This window comes from Papio anubis, chromosome 1 (genome assembly GCF_008728515.1).
Source record: "Papio anubis isolate 15944 chromosome 1, Panubis1.0, whole genome shotgun sequence".
In the NCBI taxonomy this organism is placed as follows: domain Eukaryota; kingdom Metazoa; phylum Chordata; class Mammalia; order Primates; family Cercopithecidae; genus Papio; species Papio anubis.
In genome coordinates, this window is record NC_044976.1 from 43,570,225 (window position 1) to 43,590,272 (window position 20,048).

Consider the following 20,048-nt stretch of genomic DNA (forward strand, 5'->3'; position numbering starts at 1 on the left):
CATCCTGGCTCAAAAGCTCCCCAACTGAGCACCTGGTGACCCCCACCCCTGTCAGCCAGAGAACAATCCCCTTTAATTGTAATTTTCCACTACCTACCCAAATCTTATCAAATGGCCCCACACCTATCTCCCTTCGCTGACTCTCTTTTCGGACTCAGCCTGCCTGCACCCAGGTGAAATAAGCAGTCTTGTTGCTCACACAAAGCCTGTTTGGTGGTCTCTTCACACGGACGCATGTGACAATTGGTGCTGAAGATCCAGGACAAGAAGACTCCTTTGGGAGACCAGTCCCCTGTCCTTGCCCTCACTCCGTGAGGAGATCCACCTACAACCTTGGGTCCTCAGACCAACTAGCCCAAGGAACATCTCACCAATTTCTTTTTCTTTTTTGGGGGGCGGGGGCGGGGATGGAGTTTCGCTCTTTTTGCCCAGGCTGGAGTGCAATGGCAGGACCTCAGCTCACTGCAAGCTCCACCTCCCAGGTTCAAGCGATTCTCCTATCTCAGCCTCCCAAGTAGCTGGGATTACAGGCACCTGCCACCACGCCAGGCTAATTTTTTTGTATTTTTAGTAGAGACGGGGTTTCACCATGTTGGCCAGGATGGTCTCGATCTCTTGCTCATGATCTGCCTGCCTTGGCCTCCCAAAGTGCTGGGATTACAGGCGTGAGCCACCGCACCTAGCCAACATCTCACCAATTTCAAATCAGGTAAGCAGTCTTTTCACTCTCTTCTCCAGCCTCTTTTGCTACCCTTCAATCTCCCTTTCTTGCTACCCTTCAATCTCCCCATCCTTCCAATTCCAGTTCTTTTTCCTCTCTAGTAGAGACAAAGGAGACACATTTTATCTGTGGACCTAAAACTCCGGTGCCAGTCACGGACTCAGGAAGACAGCCTTCCCTTGGTGTCTGACCACTGCAGGGATGCCTGCCTTGGTCATTCACCCACATTCCCTTGGTGGCAAGTCAACTGCGGGGACACCTGCTTTGGCTGGTCACCCACATTGCAGCCCTGGGCTGCTCACCCACCCCCTTCTCTGTGTCTCCACCTTTCTCTTTAAACTTACCTCCTTCACTATGGGCAAACTTCCACCCTCCCTTCCCCCTTCTTCTCCCTTAGCCTGTGTTCTTAAAAACCTAAAACCTCTTCAACTCACACCTGACCTAAAACCTAAACACCTTATTTTCTTCTGCAACACCGCCTGGCACCAATACAAACTTGATAATGACTCTAAATGGCCAGAAAACGGCACTTTTGATTTCTCCATCCTACAAGACCTTGATAATTTTTGTTGAAAAATGGGCAAACCCAATGTTCCTTGGCCAACTCCTTCCTTCCCAACTCCTTGGCCAACTCCTTCAGCTTAGCAGCTGAAGACTGACGCTGCCTGCTTGCCTCGGAAGCCCCCTGGACCATCATGGATGCTGAGCTTTGGGTAACTCTTACAGTGGAGAGGGTAAGTCCGTCCCCCATTTAATTGATACAGGGGCTAGCCACTCCACATTACCTTCTTTTCAAGGGCCTGTTTCCCTTGCCCCTGTAACTGTTGTGGGTATTGACGGCCAAGCTTCAAAACTCCTTAAAACTCCCCCACCCTGGTGCCAATTTGGACATTCTTTTATGCACTCTTTTTGAGTTATCCCCACCTGCCCAGTTCCCTTATTAGGCCGAGACATTTTAACCAAATTATTTGCTTCTCTGACTATTCCTGGACTACAGCCACATCTCACTGCCGCCCTTTTTCCTAACCCAAAGCCTCCTTTGCATCTTCCTCTCGTATACCCCCACCTTAACCCACCAGTATGGGACACCTCTACTCCCTCCCTGGCAACTGATCACATGCTCATTACTATCCCATTAAAACCTAATCACCCTTACCCCACTCAACGCCAATATCCCATCCTGCAGCAGGCTTTAAAAGGATTAAAGACTGTTATCACTCGCCTGCTACAGCATGGGCTTCTAAAACCTATAAACTCTCCTTACAATTCCCCCATTTTACCTGTCCAAAAATCAGATAAGTCTTACAGGTTAGTTCGGGATCTGCACCTTATCAACCAAATTGTTTTGCCTATCCACCCTATAGTGCCCAACCGTACACTCTTTTGTCCTCAATACCTTCCTCTACAACTCACTATTCCATTTTGTTCTTAAAGATGCTTTTTTTCACTATTCCCCTGCACCCCTCTTCCCAGCCTCTCTTTGCTTTTACCTGGACTGACCCTGACACCCATCAGTCCCAGCAGCTTACCTGGGATGTGATGCCTCAAGGTTTCAGGGGTAACCCTCATTACTTCAGCCAAGCTCTTTCTCATGATTTCCTTTCTTTCTACCCCTCTGCTTCTCACCTTATTCAATATATTGATGACCTTCTACTTTGTAGCCCCTCCTTTGAATCTTCTCAACAAGACACCCTCCTGCTCCTTCAACATTTATTCTCCAAAGGATATTGGGTATCCCCCTCCAAAGCTCAAATTTCTTCTCCATCTGTTACCTACCTCGGCATAATTCTTCGTAAAAACACACATGCTCTCCCTGACGATCATGTCCGACTGATCTCTCAAATCCCAACACCTTCTACAAAACAACAACTCCTTTCCTTCATCAGCATGGTTGGATACTTTCACCTCTGGACACTTGGTTTTGCCATCCTAACAAAACCATTATATAAACTCACAAAAGGAAACCTAGCTGACCCCATAGATCCTAAATCCTTTCCCCACTCCTCTTTCTATTCCTTGAAGACAGCTTTAGAGACTGCCACCACGCTAGCTCTCCCTGACTCATCCCAACCCTTTTCATTACACACAGCCGAAATGCAGGGCTGTGCAGTCAGAATTCTTACATGAGGACCGGGACCACGCCCTGTAGCCTTTTTGTCCAAACAACTTGACTTTACTGTTTTAGGCTGGCCATCATGTCTCTGTGCAGCAGCTGCCACCACCCTAATACTTCTAGAGGCCCTCAAAAATCACAAACTGTGCTCAACTCACTCTCTACAGCTCTCATAACTTCCAAAATAGATTTTCTTCCTCGCACCTGATGCATATACTTTCTGCTCCCCGGCTCCTTCAGCTATACTCACTCTTTGTTGAATCTCCCACACTTACCATTGTTCCTGGCCCAGACTTCAATCCAGCCTCCCACATTATTCCAGATACCACACCTGACTCCCATGACTGTATCTCTCTGTGATCGACCTGACATTCACCCTATTTCCCCATATTTCCTTCTTAACTATTCCTCACCCTGATCACATTTGGTTTATTGATGGTAGTTCCACCAGGCCTAATCACCACTCATCAGCAAAGGCAGGCTATGCTATAGTATCTTCCACATCTGTCTTTGAGGCCACCACTCTGCCCGCCTCCACTACCTCTCAGCAAGCCCAACTCATTGCCTTAACTCGGGCCCTCACTCTTGCAAAGGCACTACGTGTCAATATTTACACTGACTCTAAATATGCCTTCCATATCCTGCACAATCATGCTGTTATATGGGCAGAAAGAGGTTTCCTCACTACACAAGGGTCCTCTATCATTAATGCTTCTTTAACAAAAACTCTTCTCAAGGCCGCTTTACTTCCAAAGGAAGCTGGAGTCATTGACTGCAAGAGCCATCAAAAGGCATCAGATCCCATTGCTCTAGGCAACATTTATGCTGATAAGGTGGCTAAAGAAGCAGCTAGCATTCCAACTTCTGAACCTCATGGCCAGTTTTTCTCTTTCTCATCGGTCACTCCCACCTACTCCCCTGCCGAAACTACCACTTATCAATCTCTTCCCACACAAGCAAATGGTTCTTGGACCAAGGAAAATATTTCCTTCCAGCCTCACAGGCCCATTCTATTCTGTCATCATTTCATAACCTCTTCCATGTAGGTTACAAGCCGCTAGCCCATCTCTTAGAACCTCTCATTTCCTTCCCATCGTGGAAATCTATCCTCAAGGAAATCACTTCTCAGTGTTCCATCTGCTATTCTACTACCCCTCAGGGATTGTTCAGGCCCCCTCCCTTTCCTACACATCAAGTTCGGGGATTTGCCCCTGCCCAGGACTGGCAAATTGACTTTACTCACATATCCCGAGTCAGAAAACTAAAATACCTCTTGGTCTGGGTAGACACTTTCACTGGATGGGTAGAGACCTTTCCCACAGGGTCTGAGAAGGCCACCACAGTCATTTCTTCCCTTCTGTCAGACATAATTCCTCAGTTTGGCCTTCCCACCTCTATATGGTCTGATAATGGACAGGCCTTTACTAGTCAAATCACCCAAGCAGTTTCTCAGGCTCTTGGTATTCAGTGGAACCTTCATATCACTTACCATCCTCAATCTTCAGGAAAGGTAGAACGGATTAATAGTCTTAATTTTAAAGACACACCTCACCCAAGCTCAGCCTCCAACTTAAAAAGGACTGGACAGTACTTTTGCCTCTTGTCCTTCTTAGAATTAGAACCCGTCCTTGAGATGCTACAGGGTACAATCCATTTAAACTTTTATATGGACGCACTTTCTTGCTCGGTCCCAATGTCATCCCAGACACCAGCCCTCCAGGCGACTATCTTTCAGTCCTCCTGAAGGCTAGACAGGAAATTCACCAGGCTATTAATCTTCTCTTGCCTACTCCAGATTCTCAGCCATATGAAGACACCCTAGGTGGACGATCAGTTCTTGTTAAGAATCTGACCCCTCAAACTCTACAACCTCGATGGATCAGACCCTACTTAGTCATCTATAGTACCCCAACTGCCATCTGCCTGCAGGATCCTCCCCACTGGGTTCACCGTTCCAGGATAAAGCTGTGTCCGTTGGACAGCCAGCCTAATCTCTCCTCTTCCTCCTGGAAGTTGCAAGTATTCTCCCCTACTTCCCTTAAACTTACTCGCATTTCTGAAGAACAGTAATAACCCTTATGAGCCTAATACATCCCTTCATTCTATTAGGGCTGTTCATCCTTACCCTACTTTTTGCAACAGGGCTTTACGAAGTGACCCCCACTACTCGGACTGAGCCCCAAAAACTAGTCATCCCTACTATCTTCTGTCTAGTCACACTCCTATTCACCATTCTCAACTACTCATAAATGCCTTACTCTTGTTTACACTGCCGGTTTACAGTTTCTCCAAGCCATCATAGCTGATATCTCCTGGTGCTATCCCTAAACTGCCACTCTTAACTCCCTCTTAGAGTGGATAGATGATCTTTGCTGGCAGGGGACCCTCCAATACTTTCACCCTGATGAAGTTCTATTCTTTACTTTTATATTCACTTGTGTTCTCATTCCCACTCTTATGCCACCCTCTACCTCTCCCCAGCTATCTCTAACACACTATCAATCTTACCCACTCTCTCCTAGCCGTTTCTAATCACTCCTTAGCGAACAATTGCTGGCTTTGCATTTCCCTTTCTTCCAGCGCCTACACAGCTGTCCCCGCCTTACATACAGACAGGGCAACATCTCCTGTCTCCCTACACCTCCAAGCTTCCTTTAACCGCCCTCATCTTTACCCTCCTGAAGAACTCATTTACTTTCTAGGCAGGTCCAGCAAGACCTCCCCAGATATTTCACATCAGCAAGCTGCGGCCCTCCTCCGCACTTACTTAACAAACCTTCCTCCTTATATCAACTCTACTCCCCCCATATTTGGACCCCTCACAACACAAACTACTATTCCTGTGGCCGCTCCTTTATGCATCTCTCGGCAAAGACCCACTGGAATTCCCCTGGGTAACCTTTCAGCTTCTCGATGTTCCTTCACTCTTCATCTCCAAAGCCCAACTACATACATCACTGAAACAACTGGAGTCTTCCAGCTCCGCATTACAGATAAGCCCTCTATCAGTACTGGCAAACTTAAAAACATTAGCAGTAATTATTGCTCAGGAAGATACTTACTCTGTATTTCACTCCATCCTTGGCTACCTTCCCCTCGCTCGTCAGACTCTCCTCCCTGGCCCTCTTCTTGTTTACTTATACCCAGCCCCGTAAGTAACAGTGAAAGGTTGCTCGTAGACACTCAACGTTTTCTCATACATCATGAAAATAGAACCTCCCCCTCTACACAGTTACCCCATCAGTCCCCATGACAACCTCTGATGGTTGCCGCCCTAGCTGGATCCCTAGGAGTCTGGGTACATGACACCCCTTTCAGCACTCCTTCTCACCTTTTTACTTTGCATCTCTGGTTTTGCCTTGTACAAGGTTTCTTCTTCCTCTGTGGATCCTCTACCTATGTGTGTCTACCTGGTAATTGGACAGGCACATGCACACTAGTTTTCCTTACTCTCAAAATTCTATTTGCAAATGGGACTGAAGAGCTCCCTGTTCCCCTCATGACACCAACAGGACAAAAAAGAGTTATTCCACTAATTCCCTTGCTTGCTGGTTTAGGACTTTCTGCCTCCACTATTGCTCTCAGTACTGGAATAGCAGGCATTTCAACCTCTGTCACGACCTTCCGTAGCCTCTGTAATGACTTCTCTGCTAGCATCACAGACATATCACAAACGTTATCAGTCCTCCAGACCCACGTTGACTCTTTAGCTGCGGTTGTCCTCCAAAACCGCCAAGGCCTTGACTTACTCACTGCTGAAAAAGGAGGACTCTGTATATTTTTTTTTTTTTTTTTTTTTTTTTCAGACGGAGTCTCGCTCTGTCGCCCAGGCTGGAGTGCAGTGGCCGGATCTCAGCTCACTGCAAGCTCCGCCTCCCGGGTTCACGCCATTCTCCTGCCTCAGCCTCCCGAGTAGCTGGGACTACAGGCGCCCGCCACCTCGCCCGGCTAGTTTTTTTTGTATTTTTTTAGTAGAGACGGGGTTTCACCGTGTCAGCCAGGATGGTCTCGATCTCCTGACCTCGTGATCCGCCCGTCTCGGCCTCCCAAAGTGCTGGGATTACAGGCTTGAGCCACCGCGCCCGGCCGACTCTGTATATTTTTAAATGAAGAGTGTTGTTTTTACCTAAATCAGTCTGGCCTGGTACATGACAACATAAAAAAAACTCAAGGATAGAGCCCAAAAACTCGCCAACCAAGCAAGTAATTACGCTGAACCCCCTTGGGCACTCTCTAATTGGATGTCCTGGGTCCTCCCAATTCTTAGTCCTTTAATACCTATTTTCTCCTTCTTTTATTCAGACTGTGTATCTCCGTTTAGTTTCTCAATTCATCCAAAACTGTATCCAGGACATCACCCATCATTCTATACAACAAATGCTCCTTCTAACAACCCCACAATATCACCCCTTACCACAAAATCCTCCTTCAACTTCACCTCTCCCACTCTAGGTTCCCACGCCACCCCTAATCTCACTCAAAGCAGCCCTGAGAAACATCACCCATTATCTCTCCATGCCACCCCCCAAAAAATTTTTGCTGCTCCAACACTTCAATACTATTTTATGTTATTTTTCTTATTAATATAAGAAGGCAGGAATGTCAGGCCTCTGAGCCCAAGCTAAGCCATCGTATCCCCTGTGACCTGCAGGTATGTTCGGATGGCCCGAAGCAAGTGAAGAATCACAGAAGAATTGAAAATGGCCAGTTCCTGCCTTAACTGATGACATTCCACCACAAAAGAAGTGAAAATGGCTGGTCCCTGCCTTTACTGATGACATTACCATGTGAAATTCGTTCTCTTGGCTCATCGTGGCTCAAAAGCTCCCCCACTGAGCACGTTGTGACCCCCACCCCTGCCAGCCAGGGAACAACCCCCTTTGATTGTAATTTTCCACTACCTACTCAAATCTTATAAAACCTCCCCACCCCTCTCTCTCTTCATTGACTCTCTTTTTGGACTCAGCCCACCTGCACCCAAGTAAAATAAACAGCCTTTTTGCTCACACACAGTCTGTTTGGTGGTCTCTTCACACGGACACACGTGACACTTCCCACTCTTCCTGCCCCTTTCCAAAGGCAGAGGAGCCTCCCATGGTCGCCACTACCACAGGCCCATGAGGAGTACTGCTAGACTACCACTTAAGGCCCAAGGCCTCTCCAGTCAGCTTGTGGTGAATGCTGCCTGGCTTGGGACTCACCCTTCAGGGCAGTGCACTCTCCAATGGCCCTGGGCAGGTCTAGAAAAGCCATCCAAGAGCCAAGTCCTGGAATTGAGGACCCCAAGAGGCCACTTGGTGCTCTAGACCCTGTGGCTGAGCTGGTACCTAAGGTGCAAGACAAAGTCCCCTTTGTTTTTACTTCCATTTTTCTCAAGTGGAAGGCATCTTGTCCCATAGCCACCATAGCTGGGAATGTCCTGAGACTCACCTTAAGCCAGCAAGTTTCAGAGTCTCACCCAAAGTTCTCAATGTAGTACATGGGTATCACTGCTGGTTATTCAGGGTCCCCAGGGCTCTTCAGTTAGCAGGCAATGAATCCTGTCAGGACTAGTTCCTTCCCTTCAAAGGCAGCAGGTTCCTTTCTGGCCCAAGGTGTGTCAAGAAATGTAGTACAGGGAGCTAGGGCCTGGAAAGGGGGCTTCACGACTCTGACTGGTGCCCTATCCTGGTGTGGGTGAGCTGGTATCCAAGATACAAGACAAACTCATCCCCACTCTTCCGTCTCCTCTCCTCAAGCAAAGGGATGGGACCTCTTTTGGAGTTGTAAACTGAACTGCCTGGGGTTAAGGGAAGGGTGATGCCATCACTCCCTCAGCTACCCCAGCTGGTGTCTCAGTAGGTCACATGTCTCCCCACAGTCCACTGTCTCTGGGCCCAGTTCAGCATTGGGACTTGCCTAGGAGATGCAGTCCTTGCAGCCTAGACTGCCTTTCGAGTTTATTTAAGGCCCCAGAGCACTTTAGCCCACAGATGTGAGGCTTGCTGGAACTCAAGTTTGGACTGCTGGGACTGGTAATTCCTCTTTGGCTAGGGCCAATTTAAATGCTCCCTCTATGGGGAGGTGTCAGCTGAGTTTGGTCTGGTTTTGTTTTCTGTTATAATAGGGCAGCACTGAGTTTAATGCCTCAGAAATGCTGCAATTTATGTTTTCCCAATGCACCAAAATGCTTTCCACACCATGCTATGACTGCAGGGCGACTGGGGAGGTGTGGACTGGTGAGTCAAGACTTTTTCCTACTTCCTCAGTGCCTCTTTTAGCAATATGAAGTTAAAACCAGGTATTATGAGTGCTAACCTGATTTTTGGTTCTTATGTGGGTACTGCTTTTGTGTGTAGATGGTTCTTAGATTGGTGTCCTCATGTGAGGAGGTAGGGAACAAATGGTGTAGCCTTCTATTCTGCCATCTTGTTCTGCCTCCTTCCTCAATCTTTTCTTTTTGGATAAGAGAAACTGAAGTCCTGGCCAGGATGCTGTATTCCAGAGAATCCTGGGGTATGGAGTTACCAGAGCAAAACACAAATAGGGCATAGAGTAGTGCTAGAGGCAGAGCTGGAAGGATAGTCAAATCTGAGTAACCAATCCCAAAAAGATAAGGCAATGTCTAGCTACAAACACATATAGGGACTAATACAAGAAGTGGTTTCAGGGAAGTGGGGAGCAGAGCAAAGCTTGGATCTGTTCTTAAAATTCAAAGCAGGCAGCTAGCAGTTTTAGGAATTTTATTCCTGCTGTTTTAGGTTTGTTTTGGTGAGGAATGGGGTTAAAGAGAAAGGAGAAGGAAAATGTTCTAAGTGTTTAAAGATTTAGCAGGGAACAGAAATAGGATTTCAAACATCATTTTTATCTAAAATTTTTGATTCCAAAAATTCTGACTTTCTCCCTCAGTTCCAGGTCCATATATTTAACTGTTTATCAGAATTCTTTATCTAAATGTCCTAGAAGTATCTCAAACTTAAATTTATCTTCCTCCTAAATTCATTTATCCTCTTTTGTTCCCTAATGAATGGCAACATCATTATCAAAACCATCAATGCCATTCTAGCTAGACATTTTGGAATTCACTTTTACTTCTTCTTCTTCACTCCTCCCTCATCCAATACACTTGGGTTTTCAGTCTAGTCCATTTTACCTCTATGATATCTCCTTTTTGTATCATTGCTTATACCAGTACTGGTTAAGAAATAGATCAAGAAAGGGCCTGTAGAATACTATGGAACCTGTTGTAGAAAGCTAATATAAGTATGGGATAAACACGTATACAGAAGTAGTAGTTCCTGGGGAAGGTTGAGAATCACATCTCGAGTTGATTGTGGCAACTGCAGCCTAATTTCAGACAAAAATTAAGATATGGGAATGGGAAGCGTAATGAGGAATATAGGTTTCTTCAGCACAGTAGTAATGAGGGAAGAGGGTTGTTTTGGTGACAGTTGTGGTGAAAAAGACAGGCTAATACTGGTCCTGAACCAAGGCAGCCAGTTCAAGAGGCCAGAGAGCTTGGAAATAATTCTGGGGGAAAAGATAGTGGGAATGAGGCACAAAAGCAGGCCATAGCCCAGCTGTCAGGGTACAGAGCTATTCTTCCCTCTGGTGCTACAGGCCTGGGGGATGGGGGCAGAACTCAGGTCTCAAAAAGGAGGTCAGAGAAGTAGAACAGCCTCTCTGTGTGGGATAGGAAGAGATATAGAGAGCTACTCTTTGACAGTATCACTCAAATAGAGAGAGCTCACTTATTATATAAACACTGCAACTTTGAGTGTAAAGCACGTAACATTTTTGCTAGTTAGCAAGAGCTCCTGAAAGCCTGTCTAACTGTTCTTTCTTTATTCCTTTTAATTTTTTTTTTTTTTTTTTTTGAGACAGGGTCTTACTCTGTTGTCCATGCTGAGGACAGTAGCATGACACTGTTCATTGCAGCCTCGACATCCTGGGCTCAAGCAATTCTCCTGCATCAGCTTCCCAAGTAGCTGGGACCAAAAGCACACACCACCATGCACGGCTAATTTTTTTATTTTTTGTAGAGATGAGGTCTCACTATGTTGTTCAGGCTGTTCTCCTGGACTCCGGCAATCCTGTTGCCTTGACCTCCCAAAGTATTGGGATTACAGGCGTTGAGCCACCATGCCCAGCTCTGACTGTTCTTTCTGAGGTTGTTTGTAGGACTTGATTGGCTCTGTTGAACAACTGGGAAAGGGAGGTCCTTTGGCATGTGGACTACTCTATTACACAGGCCACCCACCCAGTCTCATTGCCTCTTCCACACTAGTAGTTAAGTTATTGTATTAGTCCGTTCTTGCACTGCTATAAAGAAATAACTGAAACTGGGTAATTTATAAAGAAAAGTTTAATTGGATCACGGTTCCACAGGATGTACAGGAAGCATGTCTGGGGAGGCCTCAGGAAACTTACAAGACAAAGGGGAAGCAGGCATGTCTTACATGGCTGGTGCAGAAGGAAGAGAGAGAAGTGGGAGGTGCTAAACACTTTTATTTATATTTATTTATTATTTTGAGACAAAGTCTGGTTCTATCACCAGGCTGGAGTGCAGTGGTGCAATTTTGGTTCACTGCAATCTCTGCCTCCTGGGCTCAAGCCATCCTCCCACCTCAGCCTCCCAAGTAGCTGGGACTACACGTACGCACCACAATGCCCAGCTAATTTTTGAATTTTTTGTGGAGACAGGGTTTTTCCATGTTTCCTGGGCTGGTCTCAAACTCTGGTGTGCAAGCAATCCACCCACCTTGGCTTCCCAAAGTGCTGGGATTACAGGTGTGAGCCTCTGCGCCCGGCCTACACACTTTTAAATAACCAGATCTCATGAGAACTCACTCACTATCATGAGAACAGCAAGGGGTAAATCCATCTCCATGATCCAATCACCTCCCATCATGCCCCTTCTCCAACAGTGGGGATTACAAATTCAATATGAGATTTGGGTAGCGACACAAATCCAAACCATATCATTCTGCCCCTGGCCCCTTCTAAATCTCATATCCTTCTTACATTGCAAAGTACAATCATCCCTTCTCAACAGTCCCCCAAGTCTTAACTCATTTCAGCATTAACTCAAAAGTCCACCGTCCAAAATCTCATCTGAGACAAGGCAAGTCCCTTCCACCTATGAGCCTGTAAAATCAAAAACAAGTTAGTTACTTCCAAGATACAATGGAAATATAAGCATTGGGTAAATACACCTGCCATTTCAAAAGGGAGAAATCAGCCAAAAGAGAGGGGCTATAGGCCCCAGGCAAGTCCATAACCCAGCAGGGCAGTCACTAAACCTTAAAGCTCCAAAATAATCCCCTTTGACTCCAAGTCTCACATCCAAGTCACAGTGATGCAATGGGTGGGCACCTAAGTCCTTGAGCAGCTCCACCCACTGAGAGCTCGGCTCCCATGGCTGCTTTCAAGGGCTAGTATTGAGTGCCTGTGGCTTTTTCAAGTGCACAGTATAAGCTATTGGTGGATATACCATCCTGGGATCTGGAGGACAGCAGCCCCCTTCTCACAGCTCCACTAGGCAGTGCTCCAGTGGGGAATCTGTGTGGGGGCTCCAACCCACATTTCCCCTCCACACTGCCCTAGTAGAGGCTCTCCATGAAGGCTTTGCCCCTGCAGCAGACTTGTGCCTGGACATCCAGGCGTTTTCATATATCCTCTGAAATCTAGGCAAAGGCTCTCAAGCCTCAACTCTTGACCTCTGCGCTTAACACCATGTGGAAGCCGCCAAGGCTTATGGCTTGCACCCTCTGGAGCAGTGGCCTAAGACCTATCTGGGGCCCTTTTAGCCACAGCTGGAGCTGGAGTGGCTGGGATGCAGGGAGCAGTGTCCTAAGGAGCAAGGTAGTGGAGCCTTGGGCCTGGCCTATGAAACAATTCTTCCCTCCTAGGTCTCTGGGCCTGTGATGGGAGGGGCTACCATGAAGGTGTCTGAAATGCTTTTGAGACATTTTCCTCATTGTCTTGTCTTTACTTAAGCAAATTTCTGCAGCCAGCTTGAATTCCTCCCCTGAAAGGGGGAATTCTTTTCTACCATATGGCCAGGCTGCAAATCTTCCAAACTTTTACACTCTGTTTCCCTTTTAAATATAATTTCTAGTTTTAGGTTAGTTTTTTTTTGTTTGTTTGTTTTTGTTTGTTTTTTTTTTTGCTCACGAATATGAGTTGAGGTTGCTAAAAGCAGTCAGGCTACATCTTCAACTCTGCTGCACAGAAATTTCTTCTGCCAGGTACCCCAAATCACCACTCTCAAGTTCAAAGTTCCACAGATCCCAAGGGCAGGGGCACAGTGCCTCAAACATCTTTGCTCCAGTTCCCAAAAAGCACCCCATATTCATCTGAGACCATCTCAGCCTGGACTTCACTGTCAATATCACTATCAGCATTTTGGTCACAACAATTTAACAAGTGTCTAGGAAGTTCCAAACTTTCCTTCATCCTCCTGTCTTCTTCTAAGCCCTCCACACTTTTCTAACCTCTGCCTGTTACCCAGTTCCAAAGCTGCTTTCACATTTGCAGGTATCTTTATGGCAATGCCTGACTTTCCACTACCAATTTTTTGTATTGGTACATTCTTGCACTGCTATAAAAAAATACCTGAGAATGGGTAATTTATTTTTAAAAAAGAAGTTTAAGTGGCTCATGGTTCTGCAGGCTGTACAGGAAGCATGGCTTGGGAAGCCTCAGGAAACTTAAAATCATGGTGGAAGGCAAAGGGGAAGCAGGCACATCTTACATGGCTGGAGCAGGAGGAAGAGAGAGAAGGGGCAGGTGCTTACACACTTTTCAATAACCGGATCTTGTAAAAACTCACTCATTATCAGGAGAACAGAAAGAGGGAAGGATATCTGCCCCCATGATCCATTCACCTCCCACAGGGCCCCTCCTCCAACGTGGGAGATTACAACTGGATATGACATTTGAGCAGGGACGCAAATCCAAACCGTATCAGTTATCGTCCAAAAGAGAAAGGTAGTTTAGGGAAACTCAAAAAACTTTAGAGAAATTCAAAAAATTATTATTATTATTATTATTTTTTTTGAGACGGAGTCTCGCTCTGTCGTCCAGGCTGGAGTGCAGTGGCTGGATCTCAGCTCACTGCAAGCTCCGCCTCCCGGGGTTTACGCCATTCTCCTGCCTCAGCCTCCCGAGTAGCTGGGACTACAGACGCCCGCCACCTTGCCTGGCTAGTTTTTTGTATTTTTTAGTAGAGAGAGGGTTTCACTGTGTTAGCCAGGATGGTCTCGATCTCCTGACCTCGTGATCCGCCCGTCTCGGCCTCCCAAAGTGCTGGGATTACAGGCTTGAGCCACCGTGTCCGGCCCTCAAAAAATTCTTAAGTCAAATGAACCTAGGTTATAAATAACTTCCTTATTCATAAAGTAGAAATTATTATACCCCACAAAGTAGTTTTGAAAGCTAAATGAATTAACATATATAAAGTCCTCTGTGGACAGAAAACCAAACACTGCATGTTCTCACTCATAGGTGGGAATTGAACGATGAGAACACTTGGACACAGGAAGGGGAACATCACACCTTGGGGCCTGTCGTGGGGTGCAGGGCAGGGGGAAGAATAGCATTAGGAGAAATACCTAATGTAAATGATGAGTTAACGGGTGCAGCAAAGCAACACGGCACATGTATACCTATGTAACAAACCTGCACATTGTGCACATGTACCCTAGAACTTAAAGTATAATAAAAAATAAAAATAAAAAATAAAGTGCTTTGCATGATGCTTGGAACACAGTGGGATCTAAAAAGCAAAATGAAAACTGGCTTATATAACTCTTCTTCTTAAAATTTTTCTTTTTCCTTTTTTTTTTTTTTTTTTTTTGAGACGGAGTCTCACTCTGTCATCCAGGCTGGAGTGCAGTGGCATGATCATCTCGGCTCACTGCAGCCTCCACCTCCCAGGTTCAAGCAATTCTCCCACCTCAGCCTCCAAAGTAGCTGGGATTACAGGCATGCACCACCATGCCTGGATGATTTTTGTATTTTTAGTAGAGACAGAGTTTCACCATGTTGGCCAGGCTGGTCTTGAACTCCTGACCTCAAGTGATCCACCCACCTTGACCTCCCAAAGTGCTAGGATCACAGGCGTGAGCCACCGTGCCTGGCCCCTTCTTTAAAATTGTCAATGGTTTTCTATGATTAGGCTTCTACAATCTGGTTTCATTATAAAAACAAGCATTTGTTTCAGACCTGTCTGTTGTTGCTACTAGGTTATAAGCTACTTTAAAAACCATGTCTGTTTTAGACCCTCAACAATCAGCACTACTCCCTGCACATGGTACTTAATAAATTTGTTGAATGAATGAGTGAACATAAACTCTTTCTCCATTAATGCACCCCCAATATATAGTTCATATGCACAATGCTAACACATGCTCCTTAGGATAACTCTTGATGCTAACGTAGGGTCCTGAAATATCAAGGGAATTCTCATATCCATCTCAATTCACTGAATGATACAAATTATTTTGTGCTTTCTTTCACTGTTTGAATACTTCAGGCTCCTAGGGACAGGGACTGCACTGACAAAGTCCATAAACTAGACCAATATATAATACTATCATTCTCTGTTCTTTTTCACCAAAATCTTTTTGAGATACACAGTTGGACTGCTTTAAGAAACCTAGAGTTAAACACAGTTGTTTGGATAGAATGAAATGATTAAAGTTAAGTAACTGCAACTGCAGAAATATCCCAATCTCCTAACATGCAATAAAGCAACAAAGTAGAGGTAAGAGGGTTGCTTTGGTGACAGTGGTGATGAATAAGACTTTTTTTTTTTCAATAAAAAAGTTGTACGATTACCGTTCACTTGGTTGATTTCTGAGTTGGAGGATAGAATCTCATCTGCCAGTTTCTGTGCAGTAGGAAGAACTTCAGTGTGGTGTGCCGTGATTAAATATTGAATAAACTTTTGTAGCTGGTCCCTATTCATCTGGAAAAGGGTTTCAGAGATAGGAAGACGCAATTTGACTTGGTCTGGTTTACGGATCCTGTAGAGTGAGAGCGCTACCACATGGGCACAGTAGAATATGTCCTTGTTCCCACAGCCACATGTTACTGAGGTGATTTTGCATCGATCAAAACTGATTGCAACTTTGTAAGTCACTGCTGGTTCAGAGGCAGTGGCCAGCTCAGTTACTGTGCCACTCAGATGAAAGCCTAAGGAAACAAAAAAGAAACTGTGTTTAGAGATTCTATAGTAATAAACTTAAGATTCTCACTTTACATGTGAATTCATCAATTCATAAATTATGTACTGGGTATCTCCTACACATGTACATGATAGGCTTTGCCACAGACACAGAGGTCAATGAAATTCAGTTACTGCTCTGAAGAAACACACAATATAGAAAGAGTCCCTACCCTGGAGTTCATGAACCTCCTGAACTCATACTGACATGAAAACTTTAGCTTGTATGTGTATACATTTTTCGGGGGGGGGGGGATAGTTCATAGCTATCATCATAGTCTCAGAAAGACTACGAAGGAATCCTAAATAACTTAAAGACTCCTGCAGTAGATTTTCAGCTCTAGGTGGTAGGCAAAGACAAGTCTACAAATAATATCTGTATTATCTAGAGTAAGGTAGATGTCACAAATGAAAGAGAATCCAAAATGCCAAGAGGAAGGACAGAAGGAAGATCAAAGAAGACTAAGGAAAATAATTCTTCTTTAAAACATAAAATTCCACGTGGAATACATAAAAGGCAAGAAATTTAAGACATGAAAGGCACAGCTAGGTGCAATGAAACTACGTAGTGTTACACCTCTACTCACTAGGCACACAGTGACAGTAATTTTGAAATGTAGGAGAATCCATTTTTTTTTTTTTTTTTTTTTGTTGAGACGGAGTCTTGCTCTGTCACCCAGGCTGGAGTGCAGTGGCCAGATCTCGGCTCACTGCAAGCTCCGCCTCCCGGATTTACGCCATTCTCCTGCCTCAGCCTCCCGAGTAGCTGGGACAACAGGCGCCGCCACCTCGCCCGGCTAGGTTTTTTTTTTATTTTTTTAGTAGAGACGGGGTTTCACCGTGTTAGCCAGGATGGTCTTGATCTCCTGACCTCGTGATCCGCCCGTCTCGGCCTCCCAAAGTGCTGGGATTACAGGCTTGAGCCACCGCGCCCGGCCTGAGAATCCATTTTTAACTTAACAAAATTAAAAGATAAAATCAATAGCAAATCAATTCTGTAATATTAATTGTTCCTTATTATTATTTTTATCTTTTAGCTCTGTCACCGAGGCTGGAGTGCAGTGGTGCAATCTCAGCTCACTTCAGCCTCTGTCTCCTGGGCTCAAGTGATCCTCCCACTCTCAGCCTCGAGTACAAAAATAGAGGAAAATAAAGGAAAGGCTAATGAAAAAACGAGCCAGGTGCAGTGGCTCATTTTCGTATTTTTAGTGCAGAGGGGGTTTTACCATGTTGCCCAGGCTGGTCTTGAACTCCAGGGCTCAAGCAATCCGCCTGACTCAGCCTCCCAAAGTGCTGGGATTACAGGCACGAGCCACCATGCTTGGCTATTCTTTACTTTAAATATGATTTTTCTTCTTTGAAAAGAATATGTATTCATCTAATCATTAAGTCATTCAACAAAAGTTTAAGGAGACCTTAAGTACTGAACTGCTAGGCCTAGGGATGCTAACAAAAAAAGAAGATATTTGTGAAGCATCTGCTATGTAGCAGAACTGTTTTGGGTACTTTTAATAATTTATCACAGCAACCTTATAAAATCAGTACTATTTTCCTTATTTTAAAGGTATGTAAACTGAGGTTCAGAAAGTTTAAGTAATTTGCCCAAGGCGCTAGCAAATGTGACAGACCTGAGATTTGGAACCAGGAGGTCTGACTGACTCCAATGTTAATTTTCTTTCCATTGTATGTCATTACCTCTAAAAGGCGCCACAACAAAGTTCTTTTCAAAACCCACAGACATGCTTAGTGTAGTGGCTCACATATGTAATCCCAACGGCTCAAGAGGTTCAGGTGAGAGGATTACTTGAGGCCAGGAGTTGGGAGACCAGCCTGGGCAACACAGTGAGACCCTGTCTCTACACAAAATTTTAAAAAGTAGCCGGTATGGTGGCACATGCCTGTAGTCCCAGCTACACATGTAAGTAAATGGTAACAATATGATGTGCCAAATGCTATAGCACAGACAGGAACAAAGGTGAGACTAATTTCAGAGACTTTCCTGTTTAACTGGACTATACACTGTGAACAGGAAAGCAATTTTAAATAATCTTATATCTGTTGGAGAAATATTTGTCAAGTAATAAAAGGTACATATGTAAGTTTCAGAGCTACCATTGTGACCTGGCAGAATTAACAAATGCAGAGAAAACTTTCCAAAATTCAAGTTTCAGACAGTTATAGTTAATTAAAATAAGACCCAAATTTACAAGTACACTCAAAACCTAGCCAAATTATCACATAAAGGTACATTTATGTCTAATCCAAAGAAAGGTACACATTACTGAAAACATTCAGATTAATTTCCAGAGCAAGAAAAAGATAAAAATAAACTCACTAACTTCATAGCCTCCAGGTTTGGTTAAACCCCAGAGAGGCTTTTTCTCAGCAAAACAAGCTGCAGGTTTAAAAATATTTACTGTCACTTGTTTAAAGCAAAGTCAAAAAGTTACATTCAAATTAATTATAGGTAAAGATTAATTATAGGTAAAGACTGCCTTCACTTAAAAACTAAGGAAGCTGGGCAACGTGGCTCAGATGCCAGCACTTTTGGAGGCCAAGGTGGGAGGATTGCTTGAGGCTAGGAGTTCAAGACCAGCCTCAGTAACATAGCAAAACCCCATATCTACAAAAAATCAAGCTGGGTGTGGTGGCATACACCTGTAGTCCCAGCTACTTCAGGACTGAGGTGGGAGGAATGCTTGGGTCCAGGAGTTTGAGGTTGCTAGACAGCTATGATGGTGCCACTGTACTCCAGCCTGGGATACAGAGTGAGATCCTGTCTCTTTAAGAAAAAGAAAAAGAAAAAGAAAAAGAAAAAGAAAAAGAAAAAAAGAACTAAAGAAGAGAGCTGTAGGGTTGGGAAGCAGCTCCTCTCCAGACCTATACCCACCAGACATTGCCAGCAGAGTAATATATAGCAAAGAGCACATTACACTAGGAATTAGGCCGCTAGAACCTGATATTTACTATGGAGTCTTGGGCCACACACTTTACAACTCTTGAGCCTTAGATATCTTCTAAGTAGTATAATAATACTTGCTCTGCTTACCTCTCAAAAGTACTCTGTAAAACTATAAAATGTCCTACGGATGTGTTACTAATGTTTTAATGCAATTATTAATGGCTCTCCATGTAAAGGGGATAAGAGACAACTTCCCCAATGGCCAAGTTTCACAGTGGTTGAAAACTAGGTACTAAGAAAGTACATTCTTAATTTCCCTTGCGCCATTCAGAAGTATTTAGTACACTGTTGAGAAATGACTTGAGTCCTGATACAAAGACCTCACAGAAGGGCTACATTAAAATTTCAAACAAAATAGTAATGTCAACGTGGAAAAGCCTAGTTACTAAGCCCCTGAGTCTAAAGGTGGCTCATGCCTGTAATCCCAGCACCGTGGGGGGACAAGACAGGAGGATCACTTGAGGCCAGGAGTTCAAGACCAGCCTGGGCAACATAGAAAGACCCTGTCTCTAAAAAAAAAAAAAAAAATTGCTACACGAGCCCAGGAGGTTGAGGCTGCAATGAGCCATGATGACACCACTGCGCTCCAGATTGAGTGACAGAGTAAGACTTTCTCAAAATAAAAACAAACAAACAAAAAACAACCAACCAACCAACCAACCAAATAAACAAAATGATACATAGAAACATTTCTGCTTTATCCGTTCAATGTTTTAGGCACACTTGGCTTGCAGCAGCACAGTCTCTGAGCCTAATTTCTCCTTCCCTTCCTGCGTGAAAACTGAGTAAGAATATTGGTTAGATTTGAGACTGAAATAGTCATCAATGGGTATCTTACTAGGACATAAGGCTCATGAGGTCAGGGCTTTCTCTGCGTATTGTTCATCACTAATATTAAAAAAAACCAACAAACTACCCTGGTTGTATATTTACAAAAACATTGGACCTCAGCTTCTACAGTTTTAAGATGAGAGGCTGGCCTAAATGATCTCCATGGTTTAATCCTGTGCAGATACATTATGATTCTATAGTGACTATCACT

At 44.6% G+C, this 20,048-nt stretch overlaps 1 protein-coding gene across 5 annotated transcripts in view; it reads right to left on the reverse strand.

The window, feature by feature from the left end:
- ZSWIM5 (zinc finger SWIM-type containing 5) overlaps nucleotides 1–20,048 on the reverse strand; it is a 193,547-nt gene that overhangs the window by 57,859 nt on the left and 115,640 nt on the right. For all 5 annotated transcript variants that reach the window (XM_031667998.1, XM_031667994.1, XM_031668001.1 and 2 more), the window contains exon 2: nucleotides 15,657–16,013. In XM_031667998.1, coding sequence (XP_031523858.1) covers nucleotides 15,657–16,013 — 357 coding nt within the window. The remainder of the gene's footprint in view (nucleotides 1–15,656; nucleotides 16,014–20,048) is intronic.